Source organism: Blennius ocellaris (assembly GCF_963422515.1).
Source record: "Blennius ocellaris genome assembly, chromosome: 2".
Lineage (NCBI taxonomy): Eukaryota > Metazoa > Chordata > Actinopteri > Blenniiformes > Blenniidae > Blennius > Blennius ocellaris.
Window position 1 is genome coordinate 3,026,511 of NC_137651.1, and position 20,171 is coordinate 3,046,681.

The 20,171-nt window shown below is 42.3% G+C and overlaps 1 protein-coding gene across 1 annotated transcript; it reads right to left on the reverse strand.

Annotated features, from left to right (window-relative positions):
* pld3 (phospholipase D family member 3) lies at positions 1-17,346 on the reverse strand. The gene is made up of 12 exons (XM_080506939.1): positions 17,190-17,346; positions 15,886-15,967; positions 15,108-15,158; positions 14,357-14,520; positions 12,355-12,535; positions 12,151-12,268; positions 11,207-11,334; positions 5,898-6,095; positions 4,564-4,703; positions 3,524-3,689; positions 2,621-2,720; positions 1-1,740 (listed from the first exon to the last, which is right to left on the reverse strand). The coding sequence occupies exons 2-12, from the start codon at positions 15,910-15,912 to the stop codon at positions 1,550-1,552; spliced, it is 1,464 nt and encodes a 487-aa protein (XP_080363065.1). The 5' UTR covers positions 15,913-15,967; positions 17,190-17,346; the 3' UTR covers positions 1-1,549.
* Between the last annotated feature and the right edge of the window lie 2,825 nt (positions 17,347-20,171).

Sequence of the window (20,171 nt, forward strand, 5' to 3'; positions counted from 1 at the left end):
TGAAAAACAAGAAAAAAGAAAAAAGTGAATGAAATAAAAGTAATGTGATTTATGGTACAGGCACTGCACACCCGCTTCAGTCAGAATAATTGTTGTAATAATCATCAAAACTAAATGTTGGTTCAAGAAACGACTCCACCTTGACTCCCTGAGATGAGCTGGGATCGACGCTCCCATTTGTGATTGCTTCTTCAGGGTTCTCATGGACGCATCACAACAGCCAGAGATGAACTGTACTGCGCATGTCCGAGGTTTGAAAAACACAACTCCAGAAGTGGCAAATCACTCAAACTCGGTTCTTAAGCAGAAAGTGAAGATACTTTATGAGGTTTTATGAGCTGAAAGTAAGAAAGTACCGATTGCGAAATGTACTTGAGTACAGGAGTAACCTGTTAGTAGCAGCTTTGATTCCTTCACTGTGACTCGTCTTTGAAGAACGAGACACTTTGAAGAGTGTAAAGTACGAGAAAGTACAGGTTAGTTTCCACATGTTAGAAATACTCAAAGTTTGGAATACTTAACCTGACTTTCTTGCCACTTCTGTAACAATGACCTTTGATTTCCTCTGATCTTATTAACAAAGGACGTCCAGATTTTGGTTTGTAATAAATAAAAAATAAAAATAAAAATGAGATGAGGCTGTAAAACGTTTGACAGTTTAAGATGAAGAGTCCGGTGTTTAATGAGACTTTGTTCTGTTGTGTCACTAAAGACTTCAGTCTGTTTTCCTCTCACAATAAACCCACCACTTTTAGTGTTTTGTTTCTCTTTAAAGGAGACATCACCTGGTATTCTCACATTTCCCGTCTGTAAAGCCAAACTTAAAATCTATTATTAAAAAGAAAAGAAAAAAAAAATCAAACATAGAGCACGTTTGGTATGGAAGATTATTAGGGCCACTAATGGGAAAAAAATTTATTTGGAGGTTAAAAGAAAAATCCTCCTGTACTTCAGAAAAAGTTGAAAATCAAAATTTTTTTTCTTTTCTCGAAGTCAATGAGGATTTAAAAAATTTTTTCTGCAGTGGTCGTCGTACTCTTCTGCACGTTCGGACCCTTTTTCAGACCACAATTTCCTCTCGTGAGAGTACATGTGAGATTTTCACTGGTGCGGATGTTAGGAGTGTTGATTAGCTAGCGATAGCGATAGCGATAGCACAGCGGTCCCTGGTTAAACGGGAAGAAAACAAAAAACAATCGCGGAGCCGTCAACAAGCATTCATACCGCAGCTGCTGGTGTCCACATTTATCAGGGGTGGGTTTATGGTATTAGCCTCCAGCACAATCAAATTCTCCCGTTTTGCCGTGCGCCCCCTTGTGGACGACTCTGGTTCTCCGCCACTTTGAAACTCCACATTTTCAGGCAAGTTTCAACTGAGGTCCAACAATAAATTAGACATTTTAATAAGGACACAAGGGATTTCCAGGTAATGACTCCTTTCAATGCTTCGTGGTTTAAAAGGCTGAGCTTCCTTGTTGCGGCCGTAACACTAATGCTAACGCGCCACAGCAGGCCGGCGGTACTTGGTGACGCGTCCCGACTCTTTAAGCTAACAGAAATCCCGAAGGTCGGAGTCGTGGGTGAGAGGTGTGCTGTAGGCGGAGCTCCAGTCTCTCTCGAAGACGTCCCTCAGCTGCGACTGGACGGACGGCTCCGAGGACGGAGGCGCCGCCGTCTGGTTGACGACCAGCGCCGAGCCGGCCGTGTTCACAAAATAGTCCCCGGACCAGTTGGACGTCCCTGAAAGACCAGAGCACCCAGAGGTTAAACACCTGCTTCTCTACCTGGAGGAGGGACATCTGAGACGGTTGATCAATTCTTTACATTTTCACTCATTTGTTTTGTTTTGTTTTGTTTCTCTCATTTCATATTTTTCGACTTAGTAATGGAGGGATTTCCAACGTCGTCATGTAAAAATATTTGGGTCAAGATGGACTTGATTGACAGTTAAAAAACCTATTTTAAAACCTCAATTACAATAATGTGAATAAATGTAGTTTGTTCATTTCCACTCCATGCTTTAAATGGTCTGGGGCCTCAATACATCTCTTACAACTTACTTATTTGCACAGGCCTTTGAATACAAAATAGATTTTACTTACTTTATTAAACTTATCTTAATAAACCTGATCAATTCTACTTTTCTTTATTATTTGTTTTAATGCATTCCTTTCATTTCTTCTAAAGCTTTGATGTATTTCTTTTATTCTGTATTTCTTAAAATGTCTACTATTTCTCTTTAAAGCACCGTGAATTGCCTCGTGTTTGAACGGTGCTCTATAAATAAATGTTCACTACTACTTTTTACAGTGTTGCTGGTAAAAACGATGAATAAATAATCCTCAGATTACAAGAAAGCATGTCTCCTTAGCAATACTGTACAGATATAAATTTACATTTATATTTATGGTGGCTCTAATTGGAGGACCAATATTTTCTCAGGTGTTAAAAAGTTATAAAACTACTATAATAAGAAAGTGCCAAAATGCCCAAATTAGGAAAATAATCTGAAAGTGTCACCACAAGTTTAATATATTGTTACATTTTACAGGATAAATTAACCTGTGTGTGTGTGTATGTGTGTGTGTGTGTGTGTGTGTGTGTGTGTGCGCTGACTCACCGATGTAGGCGACCCTGTCAGTCACCATGTATTTGTTGTGATTGACCCTCGCGAAGGGAATGTGCTTCTGCTCGGCGCTCGTTGGCACCACAAACAGCCGCTGTGTGAGAAAGAAAGAAAAAGAAAAGAAGCAACCTGGTTACTCTACCAGAAAAAAAAAAGCATTTAAAATATACTTCCCATAAATGGTTTGTGCAGAGAGAATAAACCAACTTTAAATAATGTCAAACCCAGATCCCAACTATGGATGTTATGCAGATGTTGTAAAACGAACACAGCACTGTGAGGGTTTTGTGCAGGATATTCTCAGTTTGATTGGTTATTCATTCACCTGGCAGCCGTTTCATTCGGTCATTTGTCGCCTGGAGCCTCTTTTCTTTTGATTTCGATTTAAACCTCGTGGCTCCCAATGTTCTGCTAAGACGCCAACAAACCCAGGAACTTTCCAAGAAATGTACATGCTGGAATTATGCTTTTTTTTATGGGTGTAATGAGGAATTTCCTTCAGAAATGTATTGACAACATACTGCAGATGTACATCAACTACTAAAACCGGCTCCTAAAGTTTTCATTTTTCCCCGTGTGAATTCTGGTGGAGGAACTTTAAAGATGCACACAAACTCAAGACGAGGCCTGAAACAAGCAGAAACCTTCTCCACTAAGATAAATTGAGTACAAAGAGTTTCACGTGACAGACTTTACTCTTCGCATCATATCTTCTTCTGTTGGGAACTTGATTATCGTCGCCTCGTCTGCATGAGAAAGTGCAGCCGACAGCAGAGAAACGCACCGTTTGAGATCAGCGGAGAAGATTGGTCAAACAGAAAGACGTGGAGGATCGACCCCCCCCCCCCCCCTCGTCTCGCCCCAGAACTGTAGATCACACGTTCTCCATAAACTCACCACTTGGATGTCCAGTTTGCTCTTTTCGTCGTAGACGGAGGCCAGAGACTTGAGGAAGGGAAACATCAGCGGCTGCGTGTTGGCCCAGCAGCTGATCAGCAGGCGCACACTGATGCGCTTCTCGTACGCCAGCCGCCTCAGCTGCGTGTCGATGTCCGCCCAGTACCTGCGGGGGGGGGGTCAATGTAATTCAATTTTTAAATTGCGGTATTATGATTTGACATGGAAATCACATATTAATAATGTCAAAGTAAAGGAATTCCAAATAATAGCTGTGTTGCATAGAGTCAAAGATTCTCTAAATAAGAGTGCTTTGTTTTCGTTGTATAACTCATTGACTGTTCCTTATCTGACCTATTGCATTGACGTGTGGGGAAATGCCTGTAAAACATACATTAATCCAGTTTTTCTTCTACAGAAAAGAGCGATTAGAGTCGCTAGTGGAAGAGGTTACAGAGACCATACTAATCCTTTATTTAGACAACTAAAAACACTGAAGTTTAAAGATTTAATGGAGTATAACCTTGTAAAAACCATGTTTAAAGCTCATCTGGAAAGTTTACCAAACAAATTGGAAAACGGATTCGCCAAGAGAAAAAGTAGATATGAACTGAAAGGAACTGAGGTTTTTACAAAACCCATGTTTCAATCGGCCGTAATGGAAAAATGCATCTCAATGGAAGGAGTCAGTCTGTGGAACAGTCTTGATTGTTAAATTCAAACTTCTAAGTCCATTGATGTGTTTAAGAAACTTGTTAAATTGTCAATGTTACAGAAATACGACACTGCGGAGTAGCAGATCAACCTTATTTTTGTATTTTGTGTTTGATGTCTTGGAAAAAGACGCTGCATGTGACGGCTCAAATGAACTGAACTGGAACTGTAAAGGATTTTGTGTTGATAAGTTTTACTTCTTCCTGCTCCTTTTCATTCATATGAAATGCTGTTGTTGCATTGTTTTAAATGAATGAAATAAATAATAAAAATGAAAAAAATGAAAATGAAAAAAAAACTGTATATTTGACAGAGTATCGCTGGACCTCTTTGGATGTGAGAACTCCATGGTGGGCAGGTAGTTCATGACGGCGATGTAGATGAAGCTCTGCGCGTCCTCCATCACGCTCAGGATGGACTGGATGTCTGCCGTCCTGCCGGCGGCGCAGAGCGACGGAGGGGAGCTCTGACGGGGAGAGACGCTGGCTGGTACTCACAGACATCACTGATCCCAAAACGGCAAATCCATTGATTATAGCGAAATACAAACAGGATAGAACCGGGAGAGGAACAGTGACATGAACTGTCAGAGACATTTCTATTTGATTTGTTTTCTATAACATTACTCCCTTACCTTTATGTTACATCTCCGTTATAGGATACCGGTCGCTAACAAACATTACTGGGATAAAGAGAGCAAGAGGAAAGAGCTGGAAATGCTTAAACTTAAACTTGATCAACAGTTTACCTTCAATCGAAGCTGCAGAGTATAAAACTTGTCGTGTTTTAGCCGTGTTAAAAACAGGACTCACTCCACTTCAGATGGCGGCAAGATTCATGGCCAAAAGAACCGCTTTTGTCACTTTCTATTAAATCTAATTTAACTGGAGCCGCAAAACATGTTTAACCTTTGAAATGAGGTGAACGCAGCTTCGAAGTAGTTTTGATCTACCAACATTAACTGGATCTTATGTTGCATTTATTACGTTTCAGTTCAAGAAGGTGAACGTTTCATGATATTTGCAGCTGTTTTTGAATCTGATTTTAAAGGGTTCAAAATTCTTTTCCACTATTTTTTTTTAAGGCAATTTAGAAACGTTACCCATTTCAACCATTTCGGTTCTTTTTTGAGGCAATTTTGTTTGTTTTCTCTCTCATTTTAAAGTTTCTTATATCCTTTCATAAACCCTATCATTTTAGTTTTGCCTTTGTTTTTTTACCAAGAGGTAAACGTCATTTTGAAAATAACTATGTGTGAGTAAATAAAATGAAAAGAAGATAAAATGGGCATATTAATCTCGGCTCATGGAGCTTCACGAGAGGCTGTGCAGCAGAAGTCTTGGTCTTTTCCAAAGCAAGATTCTTTCCCTTTAAGTTCTTTGACTAGGTTGCAATGAATTATATTGATTCTTTTTTTTTATACACACATTTTTTAATTCCTAAATTTGTGGTCAGTATATAAAAAAACAAATGGAACTAAGGACATAAGCTTCATTGCAAATAGAGTTTTAGAGTATTCATGAAGGCCCGTGAGATTTCAAACGTGGAGCACTGAGATTGGAGATTTTTTTTTTTTCTGGCGCGTGAAACGGCCGTGAGGAATTTTGAAGGGGTTAGTATGAGTTGGGAGAGCCGCCGCCCGCTCTCCCGGCGCCCTCACCGACAGATAGACGCTGGACGGCGTGTTGTTGAGGGGCAGCTGGAGCGGCGTGTCCTTGTTGTACGGCGTGGCGAAGCTGCTGGGCCACGGCGACGGGATGGACTGACTCTCCCCCAGGAACCAGTAGGCGTCGAAGATCTTCCCCAGGTCCGCCGCCAGACAGCTGCAGTTGTAGATGACGGCGCCCAGCTCCTTCACCTGGCGGCGGCGCACAAACACTCAGTTCACCCTCTGACGTCCTCCGAAACGCCACAAGTACTCAGGTTACAAGAAGGCAGAGTCTGTTGTTGGCTCCAAGCTTGTCACCCTGGAGGAGGTGGTGGAGGACAGGATGCTGGCAAAACTGCTAGCAATCATGGACAACCCCCCCCCCCCCCCCCCCCAACCCCCCAACCCCCCCCCCCCCCCCCTCCACAACACACTGGACAAGCTGAAGAGCAGCTTCAGCAACAGACTGATTGAACCCCGCTGCTCTAAGGAACGCTACAGGAAATCCTTCCTCCCCATATTGCATGTACATATACATATATTTATACATGTGCAAGTACACTATTACTATTGGTATTATTATTATTATAAGTACACTATTACTATTGGTATTATTATTATTATAAGTACACTATTACTATTGGTATTATTATTATTATTACTGATATATATATATTGTTATTGTTATTTTATTGCTACCATATTGTTATTGTTATATTATTGCTACCATTATTAGTAGTACTATACACGAGTATTATACACTATTTCACACTGTTATTATCTGTATTATTGTTATTATTATTATATAATGCCTACTTCTAATGGCTCTGCCACTGCACCTTACTATTTATTTATTTATTTATCTTGCTTTTATCTCGTGCTTATTTCTAAGTGCCCATGTTCCGTTCTGTGCTTTACTTTATGTCTTATACCCAGATATTTTTATATTTTTATTTCTTACTTTTATTACTATTCTATTGTATTTTATAATATTCGTATGTACCAGATTGCTGCAACAAGACAATTTCCCTTCGGGGATAAATAAAGTAATTATCTATCTATCTATCTATCTATGTTTAACCTTCACACTAAAAATAAGCTTTTATTCTAATTATTTATTTTTTTAATAAAAAAACAAAAACCACTCGTACAGCCATTAAAAAAACCTAAATATTGAGATGTTTGTGTATTTTGGGCCACTTTATTGAAGGTCAAATAATAAAATAATACAATTTTAGATGTCAAATTGGATCCATCTTGACCAGAACTGCATGTAAGGGTTCAAACAATCCTGCATTAAACTAAGACACGTATCAGATGCAACGGCACCAGCCGAGTAAAAAGTAGGGATGTCCGATAATATCGGAGGGCCGATATTATCGGCCGATATTGACTTAAAAATGTCATATTTGGAAATATCGGTATCGGATTTTTACAACCGATATTGGATTTTCCGAGTCTGCATGAACGCAGCATGGGACGCTTACGGGCGCGCGCTTGATGACGTTTAACAACAACAAATACAACACGCTGGACTCGTGGCTAAGAAGGAGAAGCCCGGTGAATGAAATGTCCGTGGAGGACTGGAGGCTCAACCAGACCCTCTTCCCTGCTGGTACCAGTACCTGACTGCACCCTGCACCAGTGTTGACAGTGAACCAGTATCCAGTACCAGTACCTGACTGCACCCTGCACCAGTGTTGACAGTGAACCAGTGTTCAGCACTGGTACCAGTACCTGACTGCACCCTGCACCAGTGTTGACAGTGAACCACTGTTCAGCACTGGTGCCAGTACCTGACTGCACCCTGCACCAGTGTTGACGGTGAACCAGTGTTCAGCACTGGTACCAGTACCTGACTGCACCCTGCACCAGTGTTGACGGTGAACCAGTGTTCAGCACTGGTACCAGTACCTGACTGCACCCTGCACCAGTGTTGACGGTGAACCAGTGTTCAGCACTGGTACCAGTACCTGACTGCACCCTGCACCAGTGTTGACGGTGGACCAGTGTTCAGCACTGGTACCAGTACCTGACTGCACCCTGCACCAGTGTTGACGGTGGACCAGTGTTCAGCACTGGTACCAGTACCTGACTGCACCCTGCACCAGTGTTGACGGTGGACCAGTGTTCAGCACTGGTACCAGTACCTGACTGCACCCTGCACCAGTGTTGACGGTGGACCAGTGTTCAGCACTGGTACCAGTACCTGACTGCACCCTGCACCAGTGTTGACGGTGGACCAGTGTTCAGCACTGGTACCAGTACCTGACTGCACCCTGCACCAGTGTTGACGGTGGACCAGTGTTCAGCACTGGTACCAGTACCTGACTGCACCCTGCACCAGTGTTGACGGTGGACCAGTGTTCAGCACTGGTACCAGTACCTGACTGCACCCTGCACCAGTGTTGACGGTGGACCAGTGTTCAGCACTGGTACCAGTACCTGACTGCACCCTGCACCAGTGTTGACGGTGGACCAGTGTTCAGCACTGGTACCAGTACCTGACTGCACCCTGCACCAGTGTTGACGGTGGACCAGTGTTCAGCACTGGTACCAGTACCTGACTGCACCCTGCACCAGTGTTGACGGTGGACCAGTGTTCAGCACTGGTACCAGTACCTGACTGCACCCTGCACCAGTGTTGACGGTGGACCAGTGTTCAGCACTGGTACCAGTACCTGACTGCACCCTGCACCAGTGTTGACGGTGAACCGCTGTTCAGCACTGGTACCAGTACCTGACTGCACCCTGCACCAGTGTTGACGGTGAACCGCTGTTCAGCACTGGTACCAGTACCTGACTGCACCCTGCACCAGTGTTGACGGTGAACCGCTGTTCAGCACTGGTACCAGTACCTGACTGCACCCTGCACCAGTGTTGACGGTGAACCGCTGTTCAGCACTGGTACCAGTACCTGACTGCACCCTGCACCAGTGTTGACGGTGAACCGCTGTTCAGCACTGGTACCAGTACCTGACTGCACCCTGCACCAGTGTTGACGGTGAACCGCTGTTCAGCACTGGTACCAGTACCTGACTGCACCCTGCACCAGTGTTGACGGTGAACCAGTGTTCAGCACTGGTACCAGTACCTGACTGCACCCTGCACCAGTGTTGACGGTGAACCAGTGTTCAGCACTGGTACCAGTACCTGACTGCACCCTGCACCAGTGTTGACGGTGAACCAGTGTTCAGCACTGGTACCAGTACCTGACTGCACCCTGCACCAGTGTTGACGGTGAACCAGTGTTCAGCACTGGTACCAGTACCTGACTGCACCCTGCACCAGTGTTGACGGTGGACCAGTGTTCAGCACTGGTACCAGTACCTGACTGCACCCTGCACCAGTGTTGACGGTGGACCAGTGTTCAGCACTGGTACCAGTACCTGACTGCACCCTGCACCAGTGTTGACGGTGGACCAGTGTTCAGCACTGGTACCAGTACCTGACTGCACCCTGCACCAGTGTTGACGGTGGACCAGTGTTCAGCACTGGTACCAGTACCTGACTGCACCCTGCACCAGTGTTGACGGTGAACCAGTGTTCAGCACTGGTACCAGTACCTGACTGCACCCTGCACCAGTGTTGACGGTGAACCAGTGTTCAGCACTGGTACCAGTACCTGACTGCACGCTGCACCAGTGTTGACGGTGAACCAGTGTTCAGCACTGGTACCAGTACCTGACTGCACGCTGCACCAGTGTTGACGGTGAACCAGTGTTCAGCACTGGTACCAGTACCTGACTGCACCCTGCACCAGTGTTGACGGTGAACCAGTGTTCAGCACTGGTACCAGTACCTGACTGCACGCTGCACCAGTGTTGACGGTGAACCAGTGTTCAGCACTGGTACCAGTACCTGACTGCACCCTGCACCAGTGTTGACGGTGAACCAGTGTTCAGCACTGGTACCAGTACCTGACTGCACCCTGCACCAGTGTTGACGGTGAACCAGTGTTCAGCACTGGTACCAGTACCTGACTGCACCCTGCACCAGTGTTGACGGTGAACCAGTGTTCAGCACTGGTACCAGTACCTGACTGCACCCTGCACCAGTGTTGACGGTGAACCAGTGTTCAGCACTGGTACCAGTACCTGACTGCACCCTGCACCAGTGTTGACAGTGAACCAGTGTTCAGCACTGGTGCCCACATCATTGATGAGAAGAGAAATCTCATACATTGCTGAGATGCTGAGATGCTTGTATTCATACAGAACAATCTCCCTCTTACACATGAGGACATGGGGAAAAAGAAATAGACCAGTTATATGGACGAGTCAACTTCAGTCTTTGTTTTTGTTGCACTTTAAAGGAGGGCTGTTTTAATTTTGTGAGCATTTCTGTGCCTTTCTTGTTTATATTTGCACTATTTTGTTACTCTTAAAAGAGATTGAGCCCAGTTTGAGTCTATTATTTGACAAGTTGTGGCCAGTTATTCATTCATTGACTGTTTACAACTAATGGACTGCAGATATGCCTCTTCCTTTTTTTTTATATTGTCTGTGGTGTTGTTGAGTTTGTTGTTGAGGTTTCTCTCTAACACTAAATAAACATGGCACTTTTTTCCATAATTTAAGTTGTTCTCTTATTTTTCTCAGTGTGTACATTTGGAAAGCCATGTTTGATTCACATATGCATCCAGTGGGGCATCACAATAAAATTAGGCATAATGTGTTAATTCCACAGTAGGAGATATTTTATGTTGTTGTTACCGAACAGTTTTGATGTAAAAAGCCAGCATATATCGGTATCGGTGATATCGGTATCGGTGATATCGGTATCGGAAATTAAGAGTTGGACAATATCGGAATATCGGATATCGGTAGAAAAGCCAATATCGAGCATCCCTAGTAAAAAGCCTTTAAAATATTAACGAACAAAACAGACACTCCACGTACATTATGTAAAAGAAATGTTAAGACGCTAAGAAGAGAGATCTGTGTGGATTTGGAAGGTCTGTTTCAGGTTTATTCGTTTGTTTTTCCCTCCCCCGATACACAAACTCAAACAAATACAGCAGAAAGAAAACTGCGGATTGGCCGAGGCTGAAATGTTGAATTGATGGAAAGAAAAAAAAAAAAGAATTTGAATTTAAAGTTTCGGCTCACAGCTTTGAAACAACCACCGCTGTAGGCAAATGTAGTCGTTTTATCATTTTCTTCTAATAGCGCTTTAGTTTTTTTGATGTAAACTTGAGTTCACGTGTTCTCCCTGTGCACACGTCAGTCTAAAGACATGATTTTGAGGATGAATGTCTCCGACTCCTGCCACGCTGATCAAGCGGGACAGCAGCTGGACGGCAGCTGGACGGCTGTTACCTGTGTGAGGGACCTCCAGTCCATGTTGGCGCTGCCGATGTAAATGTGCTTCTTGTCCACCACCCAGAACTTCGTGTGGAGGACGCCGGTGGTGAGCTTCTTCATGTTCACCATCCTGATGTTGGCCCCTTGGAGAGAAAAGAAAAACACTTCGTTAGTACGGTTTGAAGAACTCATTTTGGGAAAGTGTGACGATTTCCTGCTTTATAACGTTCAGGTCTGAGATGAGGAACATAAAGTGGCGGAGGAAGATTGAGCTGGAAACAAAATGTTTTTGGTGCAAAATATAGAAGAAATATCAAGTAAAATGTTTTTAGGGTGAAAATAAACCAAAACAACAGCTGGGGGGTTTAATTAATCACTTTACATGGAGTCTGAGTGCTATAACAGGAAAATTCCTTTAATTTACTTAGAGATTTGCATTTCTTTCAATTACAATTTCCGTAGTTTTTCCAGATTATAGAATAGTATAGAATAGAATTCTATGGAAAAATGATAGGAATTATGTTTATACCAGGCCAGAAGATATATGAACGCAAAGAAATGTAAATTATTAATTTAATCAATGACTAACAGTTGAAAAGTAAATAGAATAATGGTCTATTTGATTCTGTTTCTATTCAAATAAAATGACGTTCAATGCTGAACAGCTCTGATTTAAAAAAAAACCAAAACACAATAATAAATCATATTAAATTAAGGTTAGATTACATGTTGCAGGGAACATTACTACAAAAAAACTATGATTGAAGCATCATTTCTTAAGTCTCCCAACTTCACCTCTCAAGGCGAAAAGCGCAAAAGAAAAAAAACAAGGTAGGAAACAACAACGCAAAACTCAGTGAGTACAAAACAGCAGAGGTGGCGGTTTCATCTGGGACCATCAGTCCAGACCATCACGTCCACTGACACACAACCAGCCGGTTGTTTGAGGAGCCGCTGACCTGAGTCGTTGAGCAGTCGGAGGTCGCCCTGCGGCTGGCTCCCCTGCGGCGTGTTCACCGCGATGCGGACGGACAGCCTCCCCGACAGCTCCGACAGCTTCCTCAGGACGCTTTCGCCCTGTTGTCACACGACAAGGTGGATTACGGAGGCTCACGGTGGGGGGGGGGGGGTGGAGCAGACGGACACGCCGGCCCCCGGCTGACCTGGTCGGCGGTCGGCTCGCTGGTGCCCGTGTCGGCATTAGTGAGCGTCCAGTAGAAGGAGGCGACGTCCAGGCTGCTGCGAGCCTCGTCCATCAGGCGGCTCCACGCCTGGAAGATGGAGAGGTGAGACGTGCTGGAGTTGAAGTCCAGGCCGACGGGGATGCTCTCCGCCAGGACGATCCTGGAGACGAAGGGAACTCACCGGTTGATTCCGTAATACTCTTACGACAACGGAACGTCACTTAAATGTGTTTGTAGGAACGGAAAGAAACTGCAGGTCGGATGCATGGAAAGTGAAAAAAAAAAAAAAAAAAAAAAAAAGAGTGTAAAGAATGTACAATATCAATCAATTCATCGTCACAGACGTTTGTATTTCCACATCGAGGAGTGAGAAGATGTGTGCTGTGCTTCTCTGCAGCTTGTGGAACCTCACAAACCGGGCTGAGCGTCGCTCTTTTAGTTTACCGGTCTCACTAATTTGGTTGTGGACGAGAGAATGTCGTCTTCCTGTACGCCATGGAGACTCTTAAGATTTTCCTGAAGTGTTTTCCTTTGTCAAAGTTAAGAGGAAACACATGTTAATGGTTTTAAATGACGTCAAACAAGTGTGATTGCCACCATTCCATGAAGACAAATGAATAAGTATTGGAGCTGAATATAGCGGGCGTTAATGCTGTTTTTTCCCCCTGACAGAACCAATACGAAGGCTTATTTGAATTTTTTTCGTTGCAATTTTTCATGTGTGATCTGCAGGTTGTCACACACAACCCACACACACACTTTCATACCAGAAAATAGACCAAACTGCTGCTTGTTGGCAACACTATTGCCCCTAATAACCACAAAACAGGAATTAAAAAACAACAAAAAAAACCTCGAGAGAGAAGCGGAACAGACTCATTGTCTAACCAGGACTGAAAATGGAAGTCCACATCTTTTCTTGTATGGCTTACATTGTAGGGTTTTTTTTGGAAACTCCAGGACAAATGACATTTGAGCAGCTCTATGCGTGATTTAAATATCAGTTGGTTTAACCTACAAGTATTTCTTGTGCCAGTTTCAGTGGCAAGGTGCAAAGATTATTATCCATGGGAGCCATTTAATTACCTTCACCAACCAAAGTTGGGGGAATGTCATGTTTTTTGTCCCGGTGTATTTATTTAGTTATTGGCTTGTATGTATGCATTTGACCAACTTTTTGTGAAAACCTTTAACCCGAATTGCCTGAAATCTTCAGGGATGATTTGTCGTTGTTCAAGGACTACTTGATACGTTTTTGGGATGTTAGTGGATCAATGTTTCTGAATAAATCTAAAAAGAAATGTGCCATACAGAGCGGATGGGAGAGGCACCTGTTGAGTGTCTGTTGCCAGGGAGACGCTGAGACCAAAAGAGTCAAGGCACACAAAATTTACAAAATGTCCTCTGGACTTTCCTAGTTCAACTTATCACACATCCCTATTTTGTAGTTCGTTTTAGAAGTATAGCTAAAGTCTATTTTACGATTTCACAATAAACCACAATGGAAAACAAAGAGCTGAGTCCAGTAAATGTTGCACTTTGGAGCAAACTGTGACTCAACAAGTGCAAAAATGTGACAAGATGAAGACACATGCTGTGAAAAAACTAAATAAAAACATGTTGATTATTTAATAAATGATATTTTGACTTTCATGGAGTATAAAAAGAATCACTATAAAGACGCTTGAACTAATAAAATGGTGATTTTGTGAAATAAAGTGACTCTTATTTAATAAAATTCATGAATATGAATCATCTATTTAGCTTTGCGAGAGCAGACTTGTTTCAACATGGGAGACTCACTGGGATTCCAGCCCCGGTTCCTCACACTCGTGGTCAATATTTAACAAGGAGCACCACGAGGAGACCGAGGCGACTGTTATTCCACATCATTATTCAGTATTTCATAAGACTCAGGGAAAAAAAAAAAGAAAGGCACAGTGGCGTCGCATCAGTTCAAGCTGTGCAGGTGTTTGCTTACTTGCAGGGGTCTCCACAGGACAGAGAGGAGGAGGAGGAGGAGGAGGAAGAGGAGGAGGAGGAGGAGGAGGAGGAGGAGACGTTCGACCTCAGAAAGAGGCAGAAGACCATGGCAGCCACCAGCAGCCCGGCTCCGACCGCCACAGGGAGGACACAGTTGGAGAACTGAAATTTAAAGGTTTAGTGGAGTATAACCTTCTAAAAACCACATTTAAAGCTCATCTGGAAAGTTTACCGAACAAATTGCAAAACAGATTCGCCAAGAGAAAAAGCAGATATGAACTGAGGTTTTTACAAAACCCAGGTTTCAATCGGCCGTAATGGAAAAATGCATCTCAATGGAAGGAGTCAGTCTGTGGAACAGTCTTGATTGTTAAATTCAAACTTCTAAGTCCATTGATGTGTTTAAGAAACTTGTTAAATTGTCAATGTTACAGAAATACGACACTGCGGAGTAGCAGATCAACCTTTTTTATGTATTTTGTGTTTGATGTCTTGGAAAAAGACGCTGCATGTGACGGCTCAAATGAACTGAACTGGAACTGTAAAGGATTTTGTGTTGATAAGGGGCACACGTTATAAGTTTGACTTCTTCCTGCTCCTTTTCATTCATGTGAAATGCTGCTGTTGCATTGTTTTAAATGAATGAAATAAATAATAAAATGAAATGAAATGAACTTCCGGAGGAGAAGGTGAAACTGTGTGGAAGTGCTGAGAACAGAAAACGTCTGTGTGTCTGCGCCGTCACTCACCAGCTTGTCTTTTCTGCTGCGTTTGTGTGGCCTCAGCTCACCGTCCACCAACTGAAAGCACAAAAACACGGGTTTAAACGTGGGGGGGGGGGAGCGTTTTAATTCAGACTCCACAAACCTAAAGTATGACATGATTGCTGTCAAAGAGTCAATGTTGTCATTAATCCCATTTTATTTTGTTGGATTCAGTTGCGTATCACCGTCCGTTGTCGGTAATTTTTGGCATTTAATTACTGTTGTTTTGAGTGTGCATGCGCCTGCACTCGTCCTTAAATGTCAATACTGATCATTGAAGTATCACAATTATTCATTCCGTATTGAAGACGAAACGTGTAAAACTTGGCAGAACATGTCACTAAAACTAATTGTGTTGAGGAATCTCAATTGTTCTCGTTTGAGTTATTTATCCAACACAGCTGAAAGTTTGTAGATTTTATACAGAACGGCCGATTTGCAATAGATTCTGAATAACTGAGTGGGAATGTTGACGCGTTCAGCTGAGTGCAATCAGACATGTGATAATAATACACTTTATTTACTGCGTCTCTAATATAAGACAGCCTATTGTCCTGGAAAAAGGATTGAAAAGTGCTGTTGTCTTATATTAAAGGTATGTGCATCAGATCACGGTTGCTGTGTCAACAGGACGGACCAAAAAGTGAAAGAGGCTGAATTTGATGTGCAGACACTTCACTGAGCCGGTGGTCGTGGCCATTAATGAGCATTTAGAAGCCACTTAAGTTAGCTGATCGATTTAAAGCTGGAAAAGTCACTTTACCTGGATGTATGTGACGTTGGTCTCCATCTTTACGCTCAAAATAAAGTCAGATTCCGCTCTGATCAAATGGTGCTCTGCAGCTCTGCGACACAGCAAGTGGGAAAGAAAAAAAACATATATCAGAGCTTCATGTTTTTGCAGCTACAACGCTGACTGTAAGCTTTCACTTACAGACAACGCATTAAATTGCGATGTAAAAAAAAACGCCCCAAAAAAACAAGGATTGAAGCAAAGTCTTTGTGGATTTGCTGAATAGTGTGAAAGTAACCCGTGAGTGTGAGGCAGTAAATAAAGAAGAAGTATGTGAGTCTTAATGCTGACAGTATGACTGAGTAGATTGCAAAATCTTTGAGATGCCGGTCATGAGAGCCTGTAAAAAAAACAACCGTCATGTGACTTATAAACACTGCTGGCACGGCAGCACAAACAAACACTTTCATCTGACTGGAAGTGCACAAAATGTTTCCTGGATCCTGCAGGGATATAAAGAAACAACCCTTTAAGAAAGATCTCATGTCAGGGACTTGTAGAAAACAAGCACTCTGTTTTCCAGTACCTGGAAGGGGAACGTCCAAAACGATGTGGCACAAGATAGACACAAACACAACTTATTACACTACTAAATCCAGTAAAATGATGTGCCCAGCTGAGGTAGAAATGGGGTTTAGTGAAATTATATGAATAATGATGGCTCCAGACACTAAAAACAACCAAATGGACAAGAGAAGAGGAACATGTTGGGGATTTAAAACTGAAACCACCAGCTGAAGTCTCCTGCAAACAAGATTTACAGGCTGAAATACGTTGTCATGTTCGACTCGACTTTTATCGGAGAGAAATGTTTCTGTCCTATATATTATTTATTGATACAGCTTCAAAGTAAACAAACAAATAAGTGTTTAGCCTCAGTTAGGGAGAACACAACAGGGATTTTGTTTGTCTGAGCAGAGGAATAATTAAATTAGAAGGGAACAAGTGACTCTAAGTTATACAAGTGTAACAGAACATTACTTAACAAATACATTGTATGAAGAAACAGGCAAAGGGAGGAAAAGAGCAGCTTATCTCACAAGACCGCTGCTGAGCAAAAAGCTGACACAAGAACAATGTGTGAGAAAAAGAAATACCAGTAAAAGGTGGCGTCCTGTCCTCTTTGTTAAAGTTGGTCGCAATTCCCATTCATTAAATGCTAGTTTACATTGTTTTAAAACTTGTCTTTGTGTAAAGTAAGGGAGAGAGTCGCTGACAGGGCAAAACAGCAGAAAAACAGACCACCGGGTGCTACAAAGAAACAGTAAACTCACCTGTCCCTACACGTCCAATATACTTCAAATCCCGCACACAGTAGCGTCCACGTGTGTTTTTAACATTGAGAATCATTTAAGTTCGTGTTTAAATTTCCATATCAATAAATTAACCAAATAAACAGCCATTCAGCGCAGTGTTTTCGCACAGCGTAGCCTCTTTTGCACAGGACTGTACGTGGAAGCGAGCCAGTCATGTGACCAAGCACAGGGCAGCCAATCAGAGATCCGCTTTTGACGTGACGTCACAGGCGAGTTATTGTCGCGCAGTGCTTCCGTTTCACCAGCAGATGGCGGTGTTGTACAGGCGACACGGAGCGGGAGCTGAACGGATCCTCCACGCGTGAATTCACCCAGAATCAATAATAAAATACTTCAAAGTTACGTGCTCAATAAAATACTAAAATTGGACTCGGCTGTCAGTATAATCGTTAACATTCGATGATGGATTTATAGCTCGTGGATGTTTGCGCAGTGGGCAGGGTCCGGATCTTACCTGCCACCTGAGCCTGATTACCCGGATGAGCGTCTCCTCTCGCGCCTGCAGCCCTGCAGAGCTCGAGCCAGGAACCGGAGCGTGGGCTGGAAGAGCAAACATCAACTCCCCGCGAGCTAAAAAGAAAAGAACACAAAGAAGTAACTACAGATAAGAACCCTGCGCACAGGTGATGCATGTGCTGGTCTCTTTTACCACGTGTGAAAAACAAGCGTTTCCTGATGCGTCGCTTCTGTAGCCATGTTTAGCTGAACTCTAACCACGATGCATGCACGTTTATATGATTTGCTCTCTATAACACCTAATCCTATGGCCTACTATGTGTTTTTATTGCCAAGTTGTTGCACTTTAATGAGTTTTTATCTTAATTTACCAATGCAAAGTGACTTAAAAGAAGATACATCTGTATTTGTACTTTAGATTATTTAATTAGATTGAGAATAATTAAATAATAGAAAAAAAGTGTCTCATTGTTGTTTCAGTAACTGCAAGGAAGCATTAATCAGCTGTAGCAGGTAGTGCAAATCTCTCTAAACAAACATTTGTGGTTATTGGCTTCCCAGTGAGCGATACAAGATGGATAAATGTGTTTCATTCCAAAACATCCAGAGCTATAAGAGTATGTTACACTGCCGGCATTGTTTCATAGCCAGTAAACTGTCAGATCCCACCTGACTAAATGTTGGACAGGTCACCCAGAACTAATCATCAATACATGTTTCTGAACTGTGGAAGGAAACTGGAGCGCCTCACTCACGTTCTCTCTTGCTGGTGTTGAATTACGAAACGCTTTCATTCTATATCTTTTTATTCTTTTATTTTTGGCCAAATACTATTTAGTCTATAATTCTAACAATAGCCACCGACCTCCCAGTCATTGGTGACCTCCGTCTCAAATTGCAGGTCATAATACTCACCTCTGGTGTGTGTACTGTCATATTTGGTCATATATTTGCATAGTCAATACAGTATTTGATTTAAGCTGGTCATATAAGCTAGTTTTTTTTGTGCACATACATTTATCCACACTTGCAAAAAAGATTATTCATCTCAATGTGTTTCTCCTGAAGGCTAATGAAATTAATCTGATTCCCTAAAAAGCAAAAAGAACTATTAAGAGTGAACCAGATACACGTCTGTTGTAATATTAGGTTTATAAGAAAAGGCTTTTCCTACTTGTTCGTTACCTTCATTTTCATGGGGCTTAATTTTGTATTTCTATGTTTGTGAGTTCATAACTACAGTTTGCATAAAGATCTAATCGACGTTCTCTATCACTTTTTCCCCTCAAGCTTCTCCAGGTTAACCAGCGATGACAAGCCGCAGTTGAAGGCCTGAAGCTGTTTGCACTGTAACTGATAAAGACGTGAGTAATATTCATAATTTTGCTAAAAAAAAAAAAGTTCAGTTTGTTTTTCTTATGCAAATCCAATTGATCTTGCTCTTGAACCTGGAACAGTCTGAAACAGAACCGCGTCTCTTCTGGTTTCTTTTACTCTTAATTGTCAACGTAATGACGCCGCATGAGGAGATGATTCCCATCTTTTATTGGAGTTCATCAGTATTTCTAATTGCCAGGCTTGGGACCTTTGGCTGTGTTTTTCTGTGTCAATACCGATTATTGCTGTTTGCATTATTATTACAGTCTGTTACGACCCACACGTATTTGGGAAATGACTTGAGCTGCGGAGCAACAATGCAAATTTAAAGTGGGATGTAAAACATGACAAATGGAAAATGATTGATTCAATTCTTTTCACTTAAATGGTGGAAAAAGGAAAAAGCGGTTAACTAACAGAAAAGATTAAAATAACAAGGAGACGAAGTGTCACCAAAAGAGCAAAACAAGCCAAATGAATCCTGTCGAGCTAAAGTATCGCTAGTGTGGACAAATCACCATCTTCTGTTTTCTCCCTTCAATTCTGAACTGAAATATCTCATCAAATAAGAATAACGTACAAGATCACAATCGAATATAACTGATAAATTGTGATAGTAGTTTGTAGAAATGCGTCATCTCAGTGTAACCTCAACATTGTATAGTCACAAAGAAATTAAAGCGGTTTTCTTTCAAGTCGCTATTAAAAAACCCCGGCAATATTCTTTTTATTTATCAGTTCCAAAAAATACTTTGTTTGCAGAAAGTGATCTGAACACATTCTACCCTTTCACATAGTGATCTGCATTGCTAACGTCTGTAGGACGTTTAGATCAGCGTCACGTGGAAGAAGTCAACAGGGAGGAATTATCACCTTAAAAGGAACCGAGTTAGCATCGCTAGCATGTTAGCTGTTAGCTCATATCGATTCTAACCAGCTTGTCAGGTAACAACATCACTGTTGTTACCCTTCTGCTTTGTAGGGGACCTTTTCTTTTTTTTCTTTTTTTTTTTTTTTTTTAGGGTTGGGTTTTTGCACTTTTTTGCAATTTATTAATTTATTTAATTCGGAAACGGTTAGCCGTCAACATCCCAAAATCTGATCGAT